The following is a 24,212-nucleotide window of genomic DNA, read 5'->3' as shown; positions in this document are numbered from 1 at the left end:
GAAATGATGCATACCCTCTTTATCACTGGTTGAGGATGTCCTAGCAAGTATAAGACACTTTCTAGGCTTTTATATCATTTTCTCTAGACATAAATGGTGGGTATGGAAAGGCAAAAATGTTAAAAATCATGCCAAGCCATGTGTGAATACAGCATCTGACAATGTCCTTGAACAAGTTATAGGAACTCCCAGATTTACCATTTCTCCTTTCATTCCTACATGTTTCCTCTGAGCACCTACTCTATGCCAGGTGCATGCCAAGAGCACACTAATCAACAAGACAGGGTACATCTTCCAGGAAACCACAGGATGAAAAAGACATCCACTTCTAATACAATGAGGTCATTGCAATGAGAAGGAATGCTACTGCAGTTGGGGAGAGCAGAAGAGGGGCATTTGACCCTAAAGGGAAGGAGTTCTAATTGATCCCTGAAAAAAGGACATTATTCAGACAAGTAAAGAAGCAGGAGGAGAATGTTCCCTGCAAAGCGTCTGGCCTAGGCATGGCCTGGAGACTGCTGATAATGGAAAGTTGATTATTCTATACTGGGTAGAGTAGAGGGTAGTAGAGAGATGATAAGATTTGGAAGGGCATGTTGGTAACTTCTCATTGAACAGCTGTGAGCTGGATTGAAGAGTTTGCAGGTTATCATTAGGATAACAGGGACATGGATGCATTTCAATGAAAGGATAGGAGAGTAGGAGAACAAGATTAAAAGGAGGAATGCCAGAGAGCAGGCTGCTTGAATGATGCAAGTGACACATGGGAGTAGCTTGAGTGATTAGGAATAAAACTCAGAGCAGTGGGTACCTTCAAGAGCTTTTCTGGAAAAGAGTTAGTAAGATCTGGTGATCATTTCAAGTGGGATGTCAGGTGAAAGGAGGGGTGAAAAGAGATTCCCAGATTTCTAGACTGAGTAGGTATGTGGGCGGGGAATCATTTAGGAAGAAAAGGAAGATTGAGGGACATGAAATTTGACTGGGAAAAGAATTGCTGCATTCATTTATAATTTTTCTGACCTTTCTGGGCTGTCCTAAGTTTTTAGAGCCATTGTATGTACTTAAGTACTCCTGGCAGAGTACTTGGCATGTCATGATGCTTTGTAAACGATGACTCTGATTCTTGGGTCATTTTTAACAGCCGATTTCAGCCTTTTGCTTTGTGGGATCACAAGGTTCTTTGCTGTGTAATGTGAGCTCTTCAGAGCCACAAGAATTGCAGTGTTGTTCACCTATGGCACGTTTTTCATTTGTGTTTCTTTCTCTCCTTCTCTTCTGCATGCTGCCTGGGGATTGGCTTCCTTGTGGTCAGTACCAATGGGCAGCGCCCAGGTGACCCTGGGGACTCCACTCTGCCTCTTCACCACAGGTGATCACCAGAGTCCTGGGTGGTGGGAGGGGATTGAGAAAAACCCATGTTCAGTGGGTCCCTCAGGCCAGGTATACCAGGGAGAGACAGGTAGTTCTTCTACTCTATTTTCCCATTTACCAACTTACCAATCTAGCCATTCATCTATCCATCCATCCGTCCATCTGTCCACTCCCCCAGCCATCTAACCACACATTCATGCGTCCCTCTATCTGTCCATCCATCGATTCTCCTAATTCTTGTACCTACCATGTGCCAGACATCACTCTCAGTACTGAGGAAGACATTAATAAGCAAAGAAGACATGTGGGGCTCTAGGAGGAGAAATAGTCATTGTTCAACATTAAGAGTTAAAAAGTGCACAGATACACATATCACTGTGAGCTAGTATACAAAGGAGAGATATAAGGGTTTAAAAAAATAAAATAAAATTCAAACTCTCATAGAGCCATGGAGGGATTTGCTCAACAGGAGAAGTAGCAAGCAAGCTGAGGTTGGGGAAGAGTTTTTCTAACAGGGCTGTGACTAGGACACAAATACACTTGGCTGTGATTCCAGATCTGGCATTGGTCCTGACACATCCCTTTCAAAATGATCAGCCCCACTGATTCTTCCAGTTAAATAGGAATAACCATACCTACCACTTAGGGGACACTGTGTTATGTACTTCACAGGTGTATACTCCTCCAACATTGTAGATATTTTTATTATCTCAAGAATTGTACAAAGGAGTTGCCATTTGACAAAGATGTTTATGAATATACTGCCTCTTCATCAATGTTAACGTCTTTCAGCCTTCTCACCCGACTCTTCCACCCCACTCCTTCCCTCTCTTTTCTCAACATTTTAGCTTATACATTGAATTTTTTTTACCATTTAACAAAGCAATTTGTGTATACAATACCTCTCCATCTGTGTCATCCCTTCACTCTCCTCCTTTGCCTCACCCCTTCCCTATTTTTCTCAATCCAGAGTTGTATAAGGTAATAAAATGTCAATGGAGCTAGAGAGGTAAGAGTCAGATCTAGAATTAGTACTTGCTTGATGTAAATCCCAGTCCCTTTCCTCAGCTCTATCACAGACAGAGCTCATTTCTTATAAACATGTGTCATTCTTCAAAGCATTGGAAGCCAAGTCAGAGATGGATAAGTACTGGGAGACCCCAGAGGGAAAAGGCTGCCAAGCTAGAACCCCCTTGCTATGGGGCCCTTTCTGATCAATGCAAAGTTTTGGGGAAATGTCCCACCTTTGAATATCCTTTCTCCTCATATCTTTGCCTAGAGAATGGGACTTCTCTCTCCTAATTCCTAACTGGTCATTTTTTCATGGTGAGGAAGAGAATGCAGGCCGCAGGTGGGGAGCAGGGGTGGGGGAGAGGGAGGAGGAGTGATGAGATGATTGTCGAGGCTATCCTGCATATCCACACTCCATTCCCCAACCCAAATTCAGATGTCTTCCCCTTAGTGAATGTCTTAGACTAAATTCCCTGGGCACAGGTTTGATGGAGGTGGAGATTCTTGCTACAGATTCCTCACTGAAGTGTGCTCTCAGAAGAAGGAAAGGGAGGGAGATGGGATAAGGCAAAGGGCAAAACTTAGGGAGGTAGTGGAACCTTGTATCAGGTGCACCTCTGGGCACCTCTGGAACGTGAGCTGTCTTGCAGCACTGGCCACTGTGTCAGTTATCCAAGGGCCATGGGCTTCCATGGGGATCTTCCTAACCTTCTAGAGACTGGTTCACCTCACTCAGCTATATGGTGCATGGGCAGGGAAGAATGCATTTATGAGTCATTCTCAGCCAGATCTAAATGGCAACCAGAGAAGAGGAGCACCAGGCCAGGAAAGAAAACCTAGGAAAGCCTCAGTGGTCCTCATCCACCATGGCCTAGTTTTGTCCCAGCCTTGGTGGTTGTTGTCAGCCTCTCTGTCCACTGTACTACTTCCCACAGCTCAGGCAGGCCATCTCACCACGCCCTGACTCCATGATGCTGAGTCAGTTGTGACAACCTTATTTCAAGTTGAAAAGTGCATCGCAGCCAGGCACGGTAGCTCATGCCTGTAATCCTAACTACTCAGGAGTCTGAGATCTAAGGATCACGGTTCGAAGCCAGCCCGGGCACTAAAATCCATGAGACTCTTATCTCCAGTTAACCACTAGGAAACAGGAAGTGGTGCAGTAGATCAAGGGGTAGGTTGGTAGCCTTCAGCTAAGAGCTCAGGGATAACGCTGGGCTCAGAGTTCAATCCTCAAGACCAATCAAAAAAAAAAACAAAAAAAAACAAGTGCATCCCCATGCTCACTTTCCTAAAGCTGAAATGTGTTCATTTTGGAGAGTGCCCAACATGGAGCAAAAACCTAATATGCCTAGTACCACTCCCCTACAGATTATCAACCTCACCCTTCCCCAGGAGAAGCAGAGAATCACAGGTGGACACAGGAAAGCGTGCAGAAAGACATCAAGAGAAAAATGCTGTGGCTTCTGAGCCCAAGCCTAATGTATGAGGAAGCCGTGCTTCCCTGGGGCACCGTTGTAGCAGCTCCATTTCTGCCCGCCATTGTTCTCTGGGCTCTATTCAAGATGAGCAGTCAGATAATGTTTTCTTTAAACAGAGCCAATCCCATATCAGACACATTTGTTCTTCACCTGGTCTTTCCTAGGCATATGAATGTTCTTTCTCTGACAGTTTTATTTCATTGTGTTCCATTTATTTCCACCAGTTAGTTTCTCAGCTTCATTCGATGGGTGAGGTGCCTGTGAGTGTTTCTCTCAGAGCAGGCTGTCCCTTTCAAAGGGTGGGGTTTTTTTGTTGTTTGTTTTTTTGTTGTTGTTGTTTGTCCCCTGGTAGCATCAATGGCTAGTGTAAATAAGTACCTGGATCTGAGCGATGGGGATATTTGGGAGCTTTGCCATGGCAGGTGCATGTGGACCTGGACTCCCGAGAAGCCATATGCAGGCATGGCTTGGTTTTGGGGGTGAGTGGCTACTGCTTTCAGCTCTCTGCTCTCAGCACTGCCGCATTGTGGTCAGTTGGCCCCTACAGAAGTTGTTTCTCTTTATTGGACCTCGTCCTGTAGATGCAAGACTGGAACAAGTGCAGCCATAGTTAATCATAAACACTAAATGTGATCACCATGTTAATATTTATTTTTTGGCCTAGCTCATTCCAGCTCATGGTTTGGGTCTTTCAGAATATATTGACTTTTCTTTTTTCATATATTTTTTATTGTAATTAATAGAAGGGTTACATTACATTCGCCAGATGGAAGGTGCATTACTTCACATACATTGATACCCTTTCTCATGTCTTGGTCCCCATTTCCCTCCCCCCAACCCCCACTCTTATCTTGTTTCCCGCCCTTTCCTATCCAATTTAAAATAACCAAATACACATATATCCAATATATCAGATAACAAAGTGAAATATTGTAACAATATGAGATAACCAAGGGACAGCAAAAGAGATGAGAGATAACATAATACATTAAGGACAATAATCACTCATTTTATGGCTTTTGTTTCTATATCCTAGAGATCCTTTCATTCAGCATCCTACTATATGGCCTTATGTATCTAGGTTTTGTTCTATTGCAAATCTCTGCTACAAGAGTCCAAGGTTTCTACTGATTATGGCAAATGAGGGAAACCATTGAGCCTATGTTCCTTTGAGTCTGGCTTACTTCACTTAATATGATTTTTTCTAAGTCTTTCCATTTCCTTACAAATGGGGAAATGTCGTTCTTTCTGACAGCAGCATAGAATATATTGACCTTTCTTTCAAGGAATTCATGCTATGGTGTATGTCATATAGCACCATCCACATTCTTTCCTGTAGAGGGCTGTTCTGCATATTGACTATAGGACAGTTAACAATGTCTCTGATGTGGGGACCAGCTCAATGCCATTAGAGTGCAACCCCAAGTGTCACATTTCCTATTAAAAATCTGCATGGTGGCACTGGTCAATAGAAAAAGAACTTGATCTGTGAATATCATTTTTTATATTTTTGGAAAAAATCAAGCCAGGCGCAGTGGCTCACGCCTGTAATCCTAGCTACGAAGGAGACTGAGATCTGAGGATCGAGGTTCAAAACCAGCCTGGGCACTAAAGTCCAGTTAACCACTAGAAAATCTAAAGTGGCGTTGTGGCTCAAGGGGTGGGGCAGCAGCCTTGAGCTGAAGAGCTCAGGGACAATGCCCCCGCCCAGGGGTAAGGTGATAGCTTTGAGCATACTCATCCCAGCTCCTCTCCTTTGCCCCTATGCTGTGATGGCTCTAGCAGTTCACCTTGGTCATCTTTTACCATTTTGTTAGGTTGGTCGTGAGCACTGAGCATTGAGTTATAAGCCAGTACTTGAATGCTATGAAGCCCACATGCCCAAGATTCCTGGAAACACACTCCCCAAAGCACTTGGATAGGAGTCCTTGCAAATCTGTGGGGATTGACCTCGATCAGCTCAGTGCCTGTCCTGGCTTGCCCTGGTGCTGGCCTAGGAGACAGAGATGGGGTAGTAATCGTGAGGAGAGACTCACAATGTAGCAGAGTGAGCCTGTTGGCTGCTACCCATATACAGGCCCCCATTTCTACCCTCATCATCTCCTGCCAATCACAGAGCTGTGTTTTTCACCCATCCTTTGTGCAGGGGGTGATGAACTTGTCATACAGAACACAGGGATTCGATGTTTCAGTGTTCGCATGCGAAGGGACAAAGGCTAGGGAAAAAGGCAATGTGTTCATGGTGGATTTGGCTGGAAGCTCCTCAAACGCTGCTGTTCTCACTGCTGCTTTTATTCCCCAGCTGGGGTTAGTTGCCTTAATCTGAATTCTGTGCTGCATGTTTACAGCCCTTCTCTCTGATCCTGTGCATACTTGCACTAATCCTGGCTATAGATTTCTCACTCCCTTCCTGGCACCTCCTCTTCTTTCTGGCACTATGATGCTTTGCTTGTGTGTAAGTTGACTTTGGCTAGCAGACACGTGATGTGAACTCAGCAGCCCCTGCTGGACAGCAATTTCCTCCCCCTCATCCTTTCCTGCCTGGTCTGGGTCAGGTGACACAGGCATCCCTTGAGGAATCTGTTTGTCTGAAGCTGTTTAGAAAAAAGAATGGAATTCTGTCTCTGAGTATGAGCCTTGGGGACCCTCTGCCCCTGGGGTATCGTGCAGTGTATTTCAGACAGAAAGCTGGGACGTAATATCCTTCCCGAAGGCTTACGTTGTTTTCATTTCCTGTCCAAGAAGAAGTGTCTGATCACTCTCTTCATGCTGTGCCCTGGGCCCTGACCTTGTTACTATGTTCACTTTACCTAGTGAAATGCTAAGATCTTTCCCTTGTTGGTATCCCCATCCCAGGCTACTTGGCTTATCATCCAGCTTAATATTATGAGTTGAATTGTGTCCACCTCCTCCCCAAAAGATATACTGAGGTCATAACTGTCTCATACCTGGACGGACATGGTGGCACATGCTTATAATCACAGCTATTTGAGACACAAAGGCTAGAAGATGACACGTTTGAGGTGATGACTGGGCAAACTTCGTAAGAACCTTATCACCCAAACAAAATGAAAATGAAAAGATTAGGTACATGGCTCCAGTGACAGAGCACTTGCTCAGCATGTATGAGGCCCTGGGTTCAATCCTACCCTCCAGAAAGAAAAAGAAAGATAAAAAAGAAGGAAAGAAGTTTGGGGCAGATGTGATTACTTAGACAAAATCCCAATGGTTAGCCCAAATCCCATTATGTCTTTATAATAGTTGGAAAAAATGGCTGGGAAGGTACATCAGTGGTAGAATGCTCTCCTTGCATGCATGAAGCCCTGGGTTCAAATCCCTAGTACCACATGCACAGGAAAATCCAGAGGGGCAGTGTGGCTCAAGTGGTAGAGCACTAGCCTTGAGTACAAAGTGGCTCAGGGACAGTGCCCAGGCTCTGAGTTAAATCCCCAAGACTAGGCAAAAAACAAACAAAAAAGAATTGGAAAAATTTAGCCCATAGCCATAGAACTGGACAAGCCAAGTGAGTTCCTAATGGACCATATCCATTAGCATAGGTTTAATCTTAGGCCATAGAGAAATGGGCCTGGATATGTCCTAACTAAAGAGATGCCTGGATTATAACGATGAGAGCGAACACAGCAAGGTGCTGGACATGAGAGGCACTGAGGGGATGATCCTTCCATCTTGGTACTGAAGAGACAATCCTGCCATCTTTGTAATGAAAAGACAATGGTACTATTCGTGCAATCTTGGCAATGAAGAGACAAACCTGCCACATTGGAGACCATTTCTTCGTGGAAAAGAGAAGCATGCAAACGGAGAGTCAAAGCCCCACGTGTTGGGTGTTTGTACAGAGACATACTCAGCAAAAGGGGATTCACAACTCTGCTTAGGCAAAACTAAACATACTTGATTCCTCTATCTTCAGGGTTGTGCAAACACAGCAGGCTTACCTGACACAATACAACAGCTCTCTTTCCCCTTTATCTACCCCATTCCCCTGCCTTCCTGTTGGCTCCCTGTAAGGCCTGCCCTGGTGAGGAAGATGGAGAGGCAGAGTTAGCACAGCACCAATAGTACTGGCTGCTGCTTGCAGAAATCTGTGCACTGAGCCTCGAGCCCAGGGGGCTCAAAGCCGCTTAGCTGCCACTGACAGGAGCACCCACAGCCCGAGCTAGGGATTAAGGATTTAGTCTGAAGAGCAGATGTAAGAGAGAACACACACTCGTTAGGATGCCCTGCGGCAAAACGGTAGTCCCTTTAGACTTTCTCAGGCAGCTGGTAGAGAGAGCACGTGGTCACACAGAGCTGATTGTAATTCTTCCTGTGGAGTTCAGAGCAAGCCCCAGGTAACTGTGGGACAAGAGAGGCCTTCCCAGGAGCAGAGAACAAAAGCCAGTCACGGACTATCTGCAGGACATACAATCTGGGGACACAGAGAGCAGGTGATAGCCAAAGCCTGGTTGGTCTGACCAAGGCCAGGCCAGGTCAGGCCCAGCAGCAGATGCTATTGCTATTCAGATGAAGAAGTTAGACTAGGCCAGTAAAGGAATTCAGCACCATAGGAAATTGAACAGTGTGAGTGAAATTCAGGGAGGTGAGAGATTCCACAGGGAAGAGGCCACATCCCCTTGAAATCGTTCTTTTGTAGAAATTAGTGCTGCCTAGCATCCACAGGCTCAGTAGTTCTGTATTCTGGCTCACTGTGCTTCTAAGTCTGTTAGGTGTCCACGCTACCGTTATCACGGATGCAAGGCTGTCTGTCAGAGCATCCTACATCCAAGCTACTGACTTTGCTGCTTTCAGTTTGATTCCTACTTTTCTATACTCTGATTGGTAACATTCTATATGGCTTCATACCCAACCTAGTGTACAAAACAAACAAACAAACAAAAACACCCTCTTCCTGGTTTCTGTGAACACCTGTACCAAAGTCTAGCTTAATTCCGCTTGCAGACTACATCTATTCCCAATCCGTTTAGGGTCCTGGCAAAGCTCCTAAAGTAAGATAAGCTTCTCTGGGTTGCGAGAGAGCAGTGGAGGTCATGAGGAGGCATAGAGATTCCCCAGTCTTACCCTGTAAGGGGCAAGAACTGCCAGGGGGTATGACTTCCCTTAATGATGTCTAGGGGGCTAAATCCAAATGTATAAACAAGTGATCCTAGAATAAGGGATTTTCCTGTATCCAGAACGTCTTCATAAGGATCTTGTAGCACCAGCTCATAGCGACACTCATAATTAGAATGGAATTTGACTTATATACACCATCCTTGTACAAAATGCATGCCACTTGGAACCATTCAGGCGATGTGTGGGACCAAGCAAAATCACCACTGGAGGAGCAATTTATTTGAGTGGCCCAAATGCTTTTCAAACAATCAGTGAAAGCTCTTCCCATCTCACAGGGTGCTAACCTCCATTTAGGGCTGAAAATGAGGTACCTCTGTCAGCAATATTTAGCACATTTAGTTATATAGGCTCTGATGAAGTTAATACTAATCTTTTAGGGCTTGGATGGGTAATATTGAAGGAATGCAATATATTAAAATATGTATCTTCTTTACACTTAACGCCATATTTTATTAAATGGTTTTCAGTAGCGAGGATAGAGGTATCTTTAAAACACACACACACACACACACACACACACACACACACACACACACACAATTGTCATCTCTGTCGTCTTTTTTAGCTAACTGACATTGACTCTATGCTAAATCTTGGCTAAAAGCAGTTACTGCCACATGATGAATTGAGGCAATTTATTTATTACTTGAGCAACTTGTTGGTGATGTCACTTAAAAGAATGATGGAATAATCCTTTTGAAGTACTCTGTTATCAACCAGAACCAGCGAGGCAAGAATGATCTGCAGTATGGAAGGAAGTTAGTCAGCAATTAAGAAAAAAAAAGTAGACGGCAAGCTAAAAGAATGGGTATTGGAAATAAAGCCAAAAAGACTCACCTAAGCTTAAGCAAAACTTGTCTCGTTTGGAATTAAAGGAAATGCTTTGGTTGCTAAATATCAAGAAAGGTCTCACAGAGAAAGCTTGGAGATTAATAATGAAGCTAAACTCAATATATTTAAAGACTTGGAGATGGTGTTTGATATACAAAGGGAGTGAAAGGGATGAAGGAACTTAAGTTTAAAAGGTCAAGTTTAAATATCATTTGAGCAGAGCCTGTATAATTTTGCCCATATAACAAGATTCACATGACATGTTCATCAATCCGTTAGATATTAGAATATGCTACACTAGTTAGAGGGCAGGAGGAGAATCTTAAATTTTAAAAAAAGCCAGGTATAAAATAGAGCAGCTTACACAGCAGGTGGCAAACTCAGCAGGAACTCAGATAGAAATGCAAAGATGGTTGTATCTGGCTGTTCAAGATAAGATTCCAGATTTTCTTAATACCCATCTGCCTCTTTCTTCCAGATCTTTGAAGAAAGACAACCAAGTTTGGGCTTGAGCAATGTCTCCTCTGATTTATTAGCGAGATGACAGAGTTTAAAGAGATTAAATTCTGTGTCAAACTCCCAGGGCCCATAGTCCAGCTCTTGCTTAGTCTCTTTGACCTTCGCTCTCATCTCTGAAATGCTTAAAGTGAGAGAACTGCTCCATAGGGTGGCAAGTGAGGGCTAAAGGAATTATTATAGATAAGGAGTTCAGTTAAAGCCCTGCCTAACTATATGTTAGTCTATTTCTAAGTAGACCTGTTTAACTATGTCTAACAGAGGTGGCTAGCTATCCTGAAAAGTCAATCACAGATTGTATATAGAGATCCCCTTCTTGAATACTTGTTTGTTAAACACATCATTTGAAATATGATGTAAAAATCAATGTTAATAAATTCTTTAATTTAAAAAGAGTCAGTCACAGTTTTGTTCATTATAGTGCCAACTGCTGAAATCCAAACATAGTACTGGCAGTCTCCCTGGTTTCTAAGTCCAGATAGGGTTCAAAAGTTGCAAAGAAGTGAACCCAACATTCCTTATTTCTAGAAGGCTGATGTGGTTCTTAGCCCATCCAAGTCTCACATCCAACCTGCACTCTTGCTCTGCACTGCTGGCCCTTGCAGGTGATCCCTTCAGGCCACATTTCCTGGATCCCCTCTGCCAGCTTACTTCTAGGTTTGGCCCATGGAGGACAATGACTTAGATGTGATAGAGCAGAAAATAGGGAGAAGCATTGTCCATCTTGGCATCAGCTCTTCTTAGACAGTGGTGGTGTCTACCCCAGGAATCCAGTTCTTCCCACAGATCTACTGGAACTCTGACTCCTCCTGGGCGATCTTAACCTCTGACCTTTGATCCTCATCATCTCGTTTTTATTTCTCTAGGCCAGACTTCCTTATATGGCCACTCTCTAGGTGTCTCGACACTATTTTCTGCATCTTCTGATCCTCTTATGCCAATTCTCTAGCACATTTGCTCTCCTTTAAGTGTTCTCTCTTCCTGCTTGGCTGGTGATTGATGTGGAGCCTGTGTTGTTTTTTAATGATGATTTCTTATTTTAAGTAGTAAGAGGGGAGGGTGGTCGTGATTTAATCATCCAGTCTCTCTCTATATTTATTTTTCCTGTATCAACATCACGCTTACTACTGTAAAATAATCTGAAATACACTATTTTTTCTCCATTTCAATAGATCAGCCACAGCATTTGTTTCTCCCCAGGCTCCTCGCTCCCCTCCTGTTCACTACAATTTCCATCCTCAAAGACTGCCAAAGTAGTTCATGATCACAATTACAAATACTTTCAATGCTTTAGGATGCAATCTGTAAAGTCTAGAGGCTTGAATCTAATCTACAGCATCCATCCAGATGCTTTCCTACTGACTTCTTTCCTCTCTTGGACTTCAATTTCACCTTAAAGAAGGCTTTCATTCTGAGGATTCACTCCCAGCCAAACCAAGGTGATACAGAACACATGCCTGGCTATAGGAGAACCAGAACATAGCCCAGTTGCCCAGTTACCTCATCTTTCCCCTGAATGTCTCCTCTTGGCAAAACTCTTACATTTAGCTTCAAGCTTTCCTTGGCAGAGAAGTAGTAGCTCAAAGTCAGGATTTCAGAGGTTTCCTCTCCCGGGTGCCAGATATATGCAAAGCCAAACTAAAGGCAAAGAAACCCTTGAACAAAAGAAGTCATTAAATAGATGGGGGTAAATTGCCAACACAGGAAGATTTGCTCCACATAAACTACACTGGGGATAATAGGTCCCTTGGATAGGAAGAGGCCACTATGGGTTTTAAAGAGCGCAGCTTTTCAGAGCTGTATCCCCCAGTGCCAGCCTCCTTTCTTTACTGTCAGCAATGACGAGGGACAGGGACTATCCCTCTCCTGGGATTTACTTGGGTTTTATCAAGTGCAATTAATGGAAGATTTTTTTTTCTCTTTACTTTCTTTTTTGTTTTTATCTGTGAGTTCTGTTTTTACTCTCTATCTTTACAGGGGAAATTCTCTGAAGCAAAGCTCTGAAATTGGGCCTGTTGCCAAAGTGGATCCTTTAAGAATGAATCATGAATCCCTTGGTGCCAAATTATGTTATGGCTGCCATTAAGTCACCCAGAGATAAGCCTGATGTGAGCCTTGCTGAGATGAGGGAGTCAAGTACAACAATCTGGAGGCTGAACTCAAGTAGTGTGTTGCAAGAAGTTAGCACCCAAGCAACCTAGGCCACCCACCATTTGCAGAGATATTAAACCCTACTCACCTTGGGATTTCCGTGTCCTGCTTTTATTATGCTCCAAGTGAGGACAGTTCTTTGTAAATTATTAAGCATTTATACCCCCTTTATTACATCTAATTCTTAGAAATTAAATTTAATATTTCTTTCCTCTTTTACAAATGAGATGCCTAGATCACATGAACATATTTGGGCAAGGACACATAGCCAGTGAGTAATGAAATATGCATGTTAGCTCAGTATGTTTTATTTGAAACTTGTTACTTTTTTCCCTTGGGGAGGGGGAGAAAAGGTACTAAAACTTGAACTCAGGGCCAAGGTACTATCCCTTAGGTTTTTTTGTTCAAGGTTGCTACTCAACCATTTGAGCCATACCTCCCCTTCTAGCTTTTTGCTGGTTAATTGGAGATAAGAGTCCCAGGCTAGATTAGCTCTCAACCTCCTGAGTAGCCAGTGTTATAGCACCCTGCTTTGAAACACTACATAGGCCCAGCATTATCAAACCATAACATTTCAGGTACCAAAAAAGGCATGAAAAGTTACTAAGTCATTCCTGTTTACCCCAGAGCATGCTTAGTTCCCCAGCATTTTCTGCCTTTGTGAACTACATGAGCAGTGTCAGGGTAGGGAGGAGGTAGACTACCTGGCAGAGGATTTCTTTCACCAAGAACATGAGCATTATAGAAGTTAAAGAGATGCTGAGCTGAGATGAGGAGGCCTTGTCAACTGACAAAGCTCCAATCCCATGAAGGTAAGGTGTGGAGAGTGTGGTTAAGCATCTAGGAAGGTATGGAGGTGAGAACAGGTAGAACAGGAAGAGCAGGGATATTCCTAAAGCTGGCCATATGACCCATGACCATCTCCACTCTGCTTCCACATCCTGAGGCTCATCAAAAGATTCTAGCTTCACCCTCTGTGAGACAGCTCTTCCACAATTTACTTCCCGTCACTTCTACCCATTGGTAGACCTCTCCAGATCTCCCCAGCTTCTACAAGGGCCCATTAGTTACTTGAAGGCAAGAATTAGTTCTCGTCTGAATCTCCTTTCTCTAGGCAGACAAATCTGCTTCTGATTGATTGATGTACCCTCAAAGGCAATGTTCTCTGGGCTTTCATGTATACCTGTGACACACAGAAAACCTTGTTAATATGCTGATTTCATAGATCGGGGCTGAGGCCTAAAATTCTACATTTTTAATAAGGCCTCATGTGATGCTGACATGTTGACTTTGGACCACGTTTTATATAACAAGTCTCTTGGGTTTTTTTGCCCTGGAAATCCTTTCAAGGGGCTTGAGTCCACATGGGATAGGACTCACCAAAATAGCTTAAATGAATACAGGGTAGAGAGAACTAGCACTGCCCTTTCTGGGTCTCAAGATTCTCTAGGGAAAATCAACTGACATGGTTGATTGGCAATGTGGGAGGAGGCAGTGGAGAGACAAAACATGGTACCCAGGCTATATGCATGAAGCTAAGTAAGATCAAAGAGACTAGTAGCCACTTCTAAACTGGAAGCCACCTTAGAGTAAATAGCATCCAGAAAGTGACATGTAGACTTAGGGCCAGTACTGGGAGAGGTGGGATTGGTAAAAAATCCTGGTTTTTGAGAATCATAGAGGTCAGGGAAATGTTGCTGCTGCTTTGAGGAAACTAGCTTAGCCTTTGGATGTGCTCAGAGCTCAGAGGGCACAGCTGCTGGGGTACAAGGTGAGGCTCTTAGCTTCTCATTAGAGACAGCTTGGTGCTAGCTGAGTTCACAGGATTATTTTTGATGACCACATCACACAGGGGACCCCAAGAGAGCTTTAATGTTTCTCCAGCTGGAGAAATTATCACCTGGTGCCTTGTTGCCAATTGAGTTTATGTGGGTTTGTCTTGGGTCAGGTCTTATAGAGGGTAGGTCTATGAGAAGGTGTGCCTCTCTTCTCCCACCTCCACCACCACCTCCTCTTCCTCTTCCTCTTCCTTCTCCTCCTCCTCTTCCTCCTCCTCCTCCCAGTTCTTTTGTTCCCATTACTCAGTACTGGCTTTATAAATAGAAAGTCATCAGTCTGAGACAGAGTCTTTTGGGAACCGAGATTGATGTAAGCCTGACTTTTCAGATAAAGGCTGGGATTATGGGAAAAGTAATTCACATGACATCTCACTAAAGAGCTTCTGGTACTATGTCTGAAAATTCTTCCTTGGATGTTTGGGCCACTGACTCAGAGAAAAAGACTTCTATATAGACCCAGTACAATTCTATATGTGACTCGGATCAGTAGCCAACCCCAGGGTTCTTCCTGATAACTTCCATCACAGCTCTCTGCTCCACTGAACTCTTCAATGCGAGCCCTGAGGATGCACCTCTGATGCTGAGACAGGAGTAGGCCTGGCCTGGCCTGACTTCTTTCTTCTTCCTTTCAGATTTAGAAGCCATATGTAGATTTTATCTGACCATTTGTCTCAGAGCCATTTCGTCTGTCTGCTGCACCTTTCAACACCGGCCAATGGTGGTGAACAGAGGTGCAAATTCCTAGAGGTTAGAACAAGTTTCATTAAAGAGTACCTTAAAAAAAAAACCCTAAGCATTAAATTTCATGTACACTAGAGCATGCTCAAGATCTTGTATCTGTAGTTGGATCAGTTACCTAACAACACTACTACATAGAGTCTGTGCTCTCAGCTCTGATGTCTGTTGGTTGAATTCACTGCATTTCTAAACCACTGGACTCTGGCTGTTCATATGGTGTCACTGAATGCCCAGACATTTCTGTGAGCTGCAGATATGTTTCATCATTGGGTCATAGTCACTGCTAAAGATGCATCTGTTTGGGATTTTCTGCTTCATATCAAAGATCTCTACTCTCCTGTGGGCATGGAGTTTGATTCCACCCTAGGAACAGCATAGTAGGATGCTACACTAGTCCCAAGTTTTCTTCCTACATCTCTGGATGCTCCTTCAATTGGCTATGGAGGATAATCTTCCTCTGCCATTCACTGAAGACTGAAGACTTGCGTGCCTCTCTTCTAGATCTGCTTTTTTATTTAGAATTATTATTTCCCTCAAATGACTTGATTGACTTCTAGACTTCAAATCCCATTGCTGGGCATGACTCACATTTCACCTCCAGCTCAGACTGCTTTTCAGAACTCTTGACCTGCATATTTAACTCCCTACTGTTTTGGAGTTCTCTCGAGCTCAAATGGCCCTAAACACCTACATAGTTTACTCTAAAATTACTCTTTCTCCATTTTTTTTCTTTTTCTCTCTTTTTTATTGTAATTAGTAAAAGGGTTACATGATATTTGCCAGATAGAAGGTGCATTAATTCACATACATTGATACCCTTTCACATGTCTTGGTACCCATTACCCTCCCCCCCCACTAAGCAGCATCAACCCCATCATGAAAACCAGTGACTTGTAGCCACCCTCTTCGGTCTTCTCTCCTTCATTCCTCAGACCCCATCCACCAACATGGTCTTTCTTTCTTTTCGTTTTAGTTGTTGGGATAATGTATAGAGGGGCTACAGTTACATTCATCAAGTAGTAGGTACATTACTTCTTACACATTGACACCCCTTCTCGTGTTTTTGTTCCTGTTTCTCTTCCCCTACCCTCCCAAATAATCTTGTTTTCCCTCCTTCCCTTTCCTATTTCAAATAAACTAATAAATGTACATTCAATATACCACATAACAAAGGTAGATGCAGTAACAGCATGAGATTCATCATAAGGGAAAAAAAAAAGAGAAGAGAAATAGCATAGTACATTAAGAACAACAATCACACAAGATAAAGCTCTTGTTAACATATCTTAGAGTTCATTTCACTTAGTCTCATCCTATATGACCTTAGGTACCTAGGTTTTGAACTATTGTAATCCTCTGCTAGGAGAGGCCTAGATGTGTACTAATTATGACAAATGAGGGAAATCACTGAGCTTATGTTCTTTTGGGTCTGGCTTACTTCACTTAATATGATTTCTTTCCAAATCTTTCCATTTTCTTACAAATGGGGCGATGCCATTCTTTCTGATGGCAGCATAGAATTCCATTGTGTATAAGTACCACATCTTCTTGTTCCAGTCATCTACTGAGGGGCATCTGGGTTGGTTCCATATCTTTGCTATAGTAACTAGTGCGGCAATGAACTAGTGCTAGTGGCTTTAGTATGTCCTTGTTTCTAGACATTTGGGTAAATGCCAAGTAGTGGAATTGCTGGGTCATAGGGGAGCTCTGTGTTTAGTCTTTTGAGGTATCGCCATACTGCTTTCCCGAGTGGTTGAACAAGTTTGCACGCCCACCAACAATGTAGTAGGGATCCCTCCTGGCCACATCCCCGCCAGCATCTTCAACATGGTTTTTTTTTTATTGTAATTAGTAAAAGGGTTACATGATATTTGCCAGATAGAATGTGCATTAATTCACATACATTGATACCCTTTCACATGTCTTGGTACCCGTTTCCCTCCCCCCCCACCCGTCTTGGTTTTCCCCCCTTCCCTATCAAATTTCAAATATCCAAATACAAATAAATTCAATATATCAGATAACAAAGTGAGATACTATACCAATATGAGATAACCAAGGGACAGCAAAGGAGATGAGAGACAACATAGTACATTAAGGACAACAATCATTCATTATATGGCTTTTGTTTTAGTATCCTGGAGGTCCTTTCAATTAGCTTCACATTATATGTCCTTAAACTGCAGAGCTTTTGTATGGCAAAGGACATAGCTAGTAAACTAATCAGGAAGCCTACAGAGTGGGAGAAGGTCTTCACCAACCAAACAACGGACAAAGGCCTCATATCTAAAAATATATCAACAACTCAAAAAATTGAATCACTCCAAAACTAACCTCCAAAGTAACAACCATCCCATTAAAAAATGGGCCAAAGACTTAAAGAAAGTCTTCTCTGAAGAAGAAACAAAAATGGCCTATACACACATGAAGAAATGCTCAACATCTCTGGTCATAAAAGAAATGCAAATCAAAACAACTCTAAGATTCCACCTCACTCCAGCTAGAATGGCCAGGATCAGGAAAACGAATGACAACAGATGCTGGAGGGGATGTGGCCAGGAGGGATCACTACTACACTGTTGGTGAGAGTGCAAACTCGTTCAACCACTATGGAAAGCAGTGTGGCAGTGCCTCAAAAGGCTAAACATAGAACTCCCCTATGACCCAGCAATTCCACTACTTGGCATTTACCCAACCATCCAGAAACAAGGACATACTAAACCTACTAGCACAACAATGTTCACTGCAGCACTATTCACCATAGCAAAGATATGGAACCAACCTAGATGTCCCTTAGTTGATGAGTGGATCAACAAGTTGTGGTATTTGAACACAATGGAATTCTATGCTGCTGTCAGAAAGAATGACATCACCCCATTTGTTAGGAAATTGAAAGACTTAGAAAAAATCATATTAAGTGAAGTAAGCCAGACTCAAAGGAACTTAGGCTCAATGTTTTCCCTCATTCGTCATAATCAGTAGAAACCTTGGGCTCTACTAGCAGAGATTTGCAATAGATCAACATGGTTTTTCTATCTGGGTTTCACTGACATTGCCTGACATCTCTGAATCTCCACTGCTATCCCTTGAGTCTCAGCTACCTGAATGCCTACAATGTTCTCAAAACTCATCTTTCCCAGCCCTACTGATGCTGTAATAAGCTGTTGGAAAAACAGATCTGGTTACATCATTACCTCCATGAGGCTCATAAATGACTCACCCCCTTCTCTCCCCTCTCTCCCTGCTTCTTGGGTATCAGAACAACCCCCTCATCATGACCTGTAATGTCCTGTGTGAAATGGTCCCTGCTGCCCTTACCAGCTCCTCTCAGCCTGCTCTTCTTGCCTTCTTATCTCCGTTTTACTAAATGCCTTTCATTTCTGAAACTTGTCCTCTCACACAGCCATAACCTAAGCAGTTTGCTCTGCTGCTTCCTCCCACACTTCCTTCTCGTGCTTGCAGCCTTGACATTCCCTGGGCTGGCTGCTTCCTCCAGAAGTGACTCACTTCTTTGTGTTGTACCTTGTCAAGGCCATGAACAGCTTTGTACAAGCCTTGATCAGAGCTGGAAGTTTCTTCTTACTGATTCTTGCATTCATTGTCACCCCTTATTCTCAATAATAATAGACTCTTGGAGAAGAGAAACTATGTCCATTCTATTCACCACTCTCATCAGATGCCCATCCTGTTGTGGGTGCTGGTAACCATCTCCTGATGGGATACTGTGTAGACCAGTGTTTCTAGGGTAAGAAGAGTCTCTCCAGAGGCTGCCTGCCTTTACCCTTCAAACCTCTAGCATAGGAGTAGCCACACTAAGTAAAGTTTAACTATGTCCATGAGTCACTGCTGTAGAGAAAACTCTCCATTCAAATCCAAAGTAGACTGTGCTGAAACTGAGGAATTGTGATTTAAGGTTCTTCATCCAGGGCACACTATACACATTTTGGAAATCCTACCTTGAATCTGGGAAATGGGAGAGCTACCTCCATTCTACTTGGAGCTAACTCCCCACTCTAGAATGTCAGCCTTCCCCTGCTAAAGAGGAGGCTGGCTCAGTCTATTCACTTTAGGAATTCTCCGAGCTGTAGATGGGCTGAGTGAAGCCTTCTCAGCTAACCCTGGAATTTGATGAGCTGGTCTTGCCTTGGGCTGGTGAAAGGAGTACATAAACACTGATGCCCACAACTGCTACCAGGAGGAAGCTTTCTGGCCTTATAGACAGCATAAGTTAGCACATTGCACATGAGAAAAACAATTCATGAGTGAGTGACAAAAGAAAGCAAATTATATTATTCCGTATTTGTCTGTTACACAGTTATTGTGAGAAGGAGGCAGAATTCCTGTGCTAAGCACTACATCAAAGCCACTAAGGGGATGCTACCCCTCATTCTTGAAGACCCCATCTTCATTCTTCAGTTTGGATAAATCCAACTAGTTCAAGTTACACAATATAGGGATAGTTCCCTGAGAGAGAATATACTCTGCACTTGCTCTTGAGCAAAAAGGAAGAGGTGCTGGAGGGCTATTCTTAAACCTCGGTGCATTTGGTGAATCAAAAATAAAGCTTATGGGTATCAGCATCTCTTACACTCGTGACTCCACTGAGTTCTGTGAATGTATCACTAAAACAAAGAGAAAATTTGATTTGGCTCCATGAGGACAAATGTCTGTGCAGGCAGCACCCTCATCCCTTTAAGCTAAACACTGAGCAAACCACAGACATTTAGAGAGCCTGTATTACGAGTTAGGCTCCATGCTAACACGGGCAAACAAGGATAAACAGAGCATAATCCTGCCCCCGAGGATCTTACAGACCAGTGGGGAAGACAGATGTGGAAACAAATAACTAATAACATCAGTACATTCTGGCAAGAGAGAACTTTGAGGCATGTGCAAAGTATTACAAAGTTTTATCTGAATTTAGAGAAGAGAAAGGAACTCTCCTAGGGGCCAGAGAAAGTGCTTTGGCTAATAAAGGATGAATGGGTACTGATGTGGCAGAAAAGTAGGGATAGGGTTAGGGAACAGATGTGTTGGACTTTAATCTTTCTTATACAAATGAAGCGCCAGTGGGACTATAAAGACAGCCAGAGAAAATGGACATAGGAGGCTGGTATGGCCCCTGGACCACTCTCCACACTCTGAAACAGGAACTTAGCTTAGAGGCTGGGCCTTGGTTTTTTTAGTTATTTACTTTGCTATGGCATAAGCAATGTGGTCATTTTAGGTAAGTGGGAATTAGAGGATCTAGAAGTCTTGAAAGCTGAATTTGGGATTTCTGACTATTGATGCCTAAATATGGAGCCAGCAAACCTGTGCCAGCCTGGCTCTAGCTTTACCATGTGTTTTCAAGCAAGTCCCTTGATTTTCTCATCTGTGAAGTGGGAAAATCAGTACCTACCTCTGAGACTGTTGTATGAGCTAACCAAACTAGGTCCAAGAATCACCTAGCACAGGACTAAGCATATACATAGCCAGAGCCCTCCTTTCTTCTACCAGGGACAGAATTAACAAATCCACCTTTCGTAGAGCACAGAGCTTCATGAGAATGTCCAATGTAAAGTTGATATATGTTTTCTGAAGCCAAAGCCAAGTCCTTTAAGGCACTAACTTTGCATCCTAAAGTTCATTGCTTAATAAGAAACAAACAAACAAACAAAAATGTTATCAGTTTAATAATCCCTGTGGTTTGAATTGTGTTGCTTCAATGCACCATTTTTAAAATCATTTGCCTGTCATTTTATTGATCATAAATAATTCTACAGACCCATGAACTAGATGGTAGCTCTGAGGGACAAAGTAGAAGGCAGAAAATTCTGCTTGATTCCACTAGAGGGACTGGGTACTCTTACTCAGCAGCTATCAATCCTTGGGAAAAGCTGACTTAATTTCTCTGCATGTCAGTTCCTTCTTTGAGTGGATTACATAAGAATCCCAGACTCCCTGAGGATGCATTCTCAAAGGGGATTAATACGTCTAGGAAGCTCCTAGTATGGTGCCTGGCACCTACTTAGCTCACTGATTGCCGTGGGGTTGTCATTGTGAATATTGTCCAGTCACCTGTGCAAGCTGTTTCAACATCTTCCTCCTTCCTTTTCCTCCTCCAAGGCGCCTCCACCCAGAATTCCAACACCGTGGAGCCAGAGAAGCAGGTGGACAACACGGTGAAGATGGCCGGCGTGATCGCTGGCCTCCTCATGTTCATCATCATTCTCCTGGGAGTGATGCTTACCATTAAAAGGAGGTGAGTCTCTCACACCTCCCTGGAGACTCTGCTGACCCCAGGTGATCCCAGCACTCCTGTGTGGCCAGGCCATCATTCCATGGGTCACTGTCCATTAGGGAATCTTCTGGTAGGATGGTTGAGGTCCTAAACTGCTCCAGTCTATCTCTTTTATGTTATTAGAAGGAGGGGTACCGCTTGCAGGGCTAGTGAGCCAGAGAGAATAGATTCTTATAGGACCAGTTGCTTCTATGGCTTGATGTGCCATGAGATTCTGTTTATTCTAAAGTGAGTCTTCTTGGCATGGTTGTGATTGCCATTGAGACAGCTAGGGAGGCCCTAGAATGCAGATGAGCCTAGAACTACAGTTGCAAGAAAGGAACACTTCAACCTGTATCCACACCTTCATGTTCATTGGTCAAGTAGCAGCTCTTGACCTATCTTCAAAGTGGCCAGTTGGGTGAGAGTCTCAGGAATGCTTCTACCCTGAGCTCTTCCTACTCCATGTCCTGCAAAACCTTCCCTGCTGGCTTGTTTCTGCTTGTCATCTCTCATCAGGATACTTTTCCTGGGCACATTTAGTCAAGTAACCTATTATGTGTGTGTTGTGAATGAAATAAGTCCTGCATTCCCAAGCGATGCATTTCTGCTTAAGAGGAATTCCCAAGGATTAAGGATAACACAAGACAACTGCAGAGGGAAGGGAAGGTCAGCTAGGGGTGCACTCCTTAGGACTCACTGGTTATTCCTCTAAATAATGAGTAGCCCCTGCCTTGTCACTGCATGCCACACCTGTTTCCATCTCCATGGCTTCACAATTCATCACCAAAGTCCAAGTCTTGGTCTCCACCTTCCCACTTTCCAGTCTTCAAAGCATCAGTTATCAGTACATCATTGATGTGCATTATAATAATATAAATCATAACATGTGCCACCCCTAGTGTAACAGCCATTTACATTAATAACCAAACTAATACCTCATCCTGAATCTCTGGATTTGGTTACCTAAAGAGTCCAGTAAAACCTTAATATGAATGCAGAAGATATTTTAAGATTCTTCAGTTCCAGCTATCAGAGACTCAAAAAAATCCTGGAGATTACCACCAAAGGCATATAGGTACCAGAATATCCTCTCTCTGTGTCTTCCTGGCTCTCTCCGCTATTCCTCCTCCTCTTTCTTTGTCCTCTCTCCTCCTCCCTGTGCTCTCTCCCTTAGGGTCTGGATGCTATCCCATAGTTTTGGATTTTTTTTTTTTTGGTTCTCTCACTTGAACCACACGTCTGCTTCTGGATTTTTGCTGCTTAATTGGAGATAAGAATCTCTTAGATTTATCTACCTGTGCTGGCTTTGAACCACAATTCTCAGATCTCAGCCTCCTGAGTAGCTAGCATTATGGGTGTGAGCCTGACAGCCTGACTAAGATGTGTTGTTGCCAGGACTTCAGCCTTTCTTCATATCCTTTGTCCAAATCCATCTTGACTCTTTTTTTTTCTTTTTTTTTACCCACTACCCACTCCCCGTTTGTCCCCATCATGGTTCTTTCCTCAAACTGACAGAAGAATGACTTGAGCTAACATTCTCATCTAGCTACTGACTTTTTTTGTTGGGGAAACTAGAGTGAGCGACAATATATTCTGTGAACACTGGGAGTGAGGAGCCCTCAAAGAGCTAAAGACAGCACTGCAGTCTCATATTACCATTGACAAAACAGCATCAGCTGCTGTTATGAATTAGAGGATATACTGTGATTTCTTGGAGGTAGCAAGCACACTGCACATACAGGATGATTGACAGGTTTCTTAGAGATGTCTCACTGATGTAATGCGAGGCAGAGGTAAGTCTGGTATTGTCTACCTGGGAAAAAGTGACCAATTTAACCGAATTGAATATCTCTTGATAGACCTGAAATTTTCCCATTCTTTGCCACTGATTTGTAAGTCAGATATGCTCTTCCAATTTTGCTCTTTCTAAAACCTGGCTTAACCCACGTCACCATCATCTGTGAGCTTGTGAAGAAATTTGACTTCCTTCTCCACAGTTATTTCTGAAATGTGTGACTTTCTGGGAATAAGGAAAGGGCTTTTTGTTGGGGGTAGGAGCAAGTAGAAAGTGAATCTTTTGTGTGGTTTCAGCCTCCTTTAAATATCTCTTCATCACTGCTCACTGGCCCAATCAACAAGTGTCACGTGACTACCATTTCTTTCCAAAGAGCAAAATTCTGACATTGTGGCAAGAGTACATGGGAATGTGGATGATGACTGGTGTTGGCATATGCTGAACCCTTTGGAAAAATGCCGCATTTTCTGGTCAGTCGATAGGATCAATTTACAGATAGATTTAGGAAGAGAAAGAAAGTGTAAAAAAAGAGAAAAGAAATAGAAGGGGTTAGGGGAAGAGGAAGAAGTGAGAAGGGGAAGAAAAAGAGGAAAGAGGAGGCCAGAAAAGGGCAAGAAAAGAGAGGAGGGGAAGGGAGGAAAAGCGAGAAGGAAGAAGAGGCAATGACATTAGTATTGATGAGCATGAGGGTAAGACTGACACAGAGAGACCCCCATTGATTCATTCCTCCAATCCTGAGATTATTTTACCCTTTTTCTCCTCTCCCTAAAGTAATTCATAGCCTCCTTCAAAGAAATGGATAGCCACAGTTCTACAGGGCCATGGATATTTATGTTGCTTGATGTCATGTGGCACTGGGTATCATCAATAAATAGTAAGGTAGAAAATTCAAGTCTTAGGGGCCTTCACCAATCTATGTTGGTGGTCGAAAGTGCTTAGCCACTTTCATATGAGAAGTTCCACAGTTCAATGTTTGTTCCTGGGCTATGCAATGGCATTTCCATGCCCTCGGTTTTCACATAACTCAGTGCCATCATATCAAACCGCCAAAGCTTCAGGCAGCATGGCCTGGTGTGGGGAAG

At 43.2% G+C, this 24,212-nt stretch overlaps 1 protein-coding gene across 1 annotated transcript in view; it reads left to right on the top strand.

Moving 5' to 3' along the window:
* Positions 1–24,212, top strand: part of Ptprt (protein tyrosine phosphatase receptor type T) — a 679,440-nt gene that overhangs the window by 513,439 nt on the left and 141,789 nt on the right. Inside the window, exon 13 of the mRNA XM_090352716.1 lies at positions 21,179–21,314. Coding sequence (XP_090208842.1) covers positions 21,179–21,314 — 136 coding nt within the window. The remainder of the gene's footprint in view (positions 1–21,178; positions 21,315–24,212) is intronic.

The sequence above is a fragment of the Megascapheus bottae genome, chromosome 18 (genome assembly GCF_031878675.1).
Source record: "Megascapheus bottae isolate mThoBot1 chromosome 18, mThoBot2.hap1, whole genome shotgun sequence".
In the NCBI taxonomy this organism is placed as follows: Eukaryota; Metazoa; Chordata; class Mammalia; order Rodentia; family Geomyidae; genus Megascapheus; species Megascapheus bottae.
Note: the sequence above shows the minus strand (reverse complement) of the source record. Positions and strands in the feature narration are given on the sequence as shown.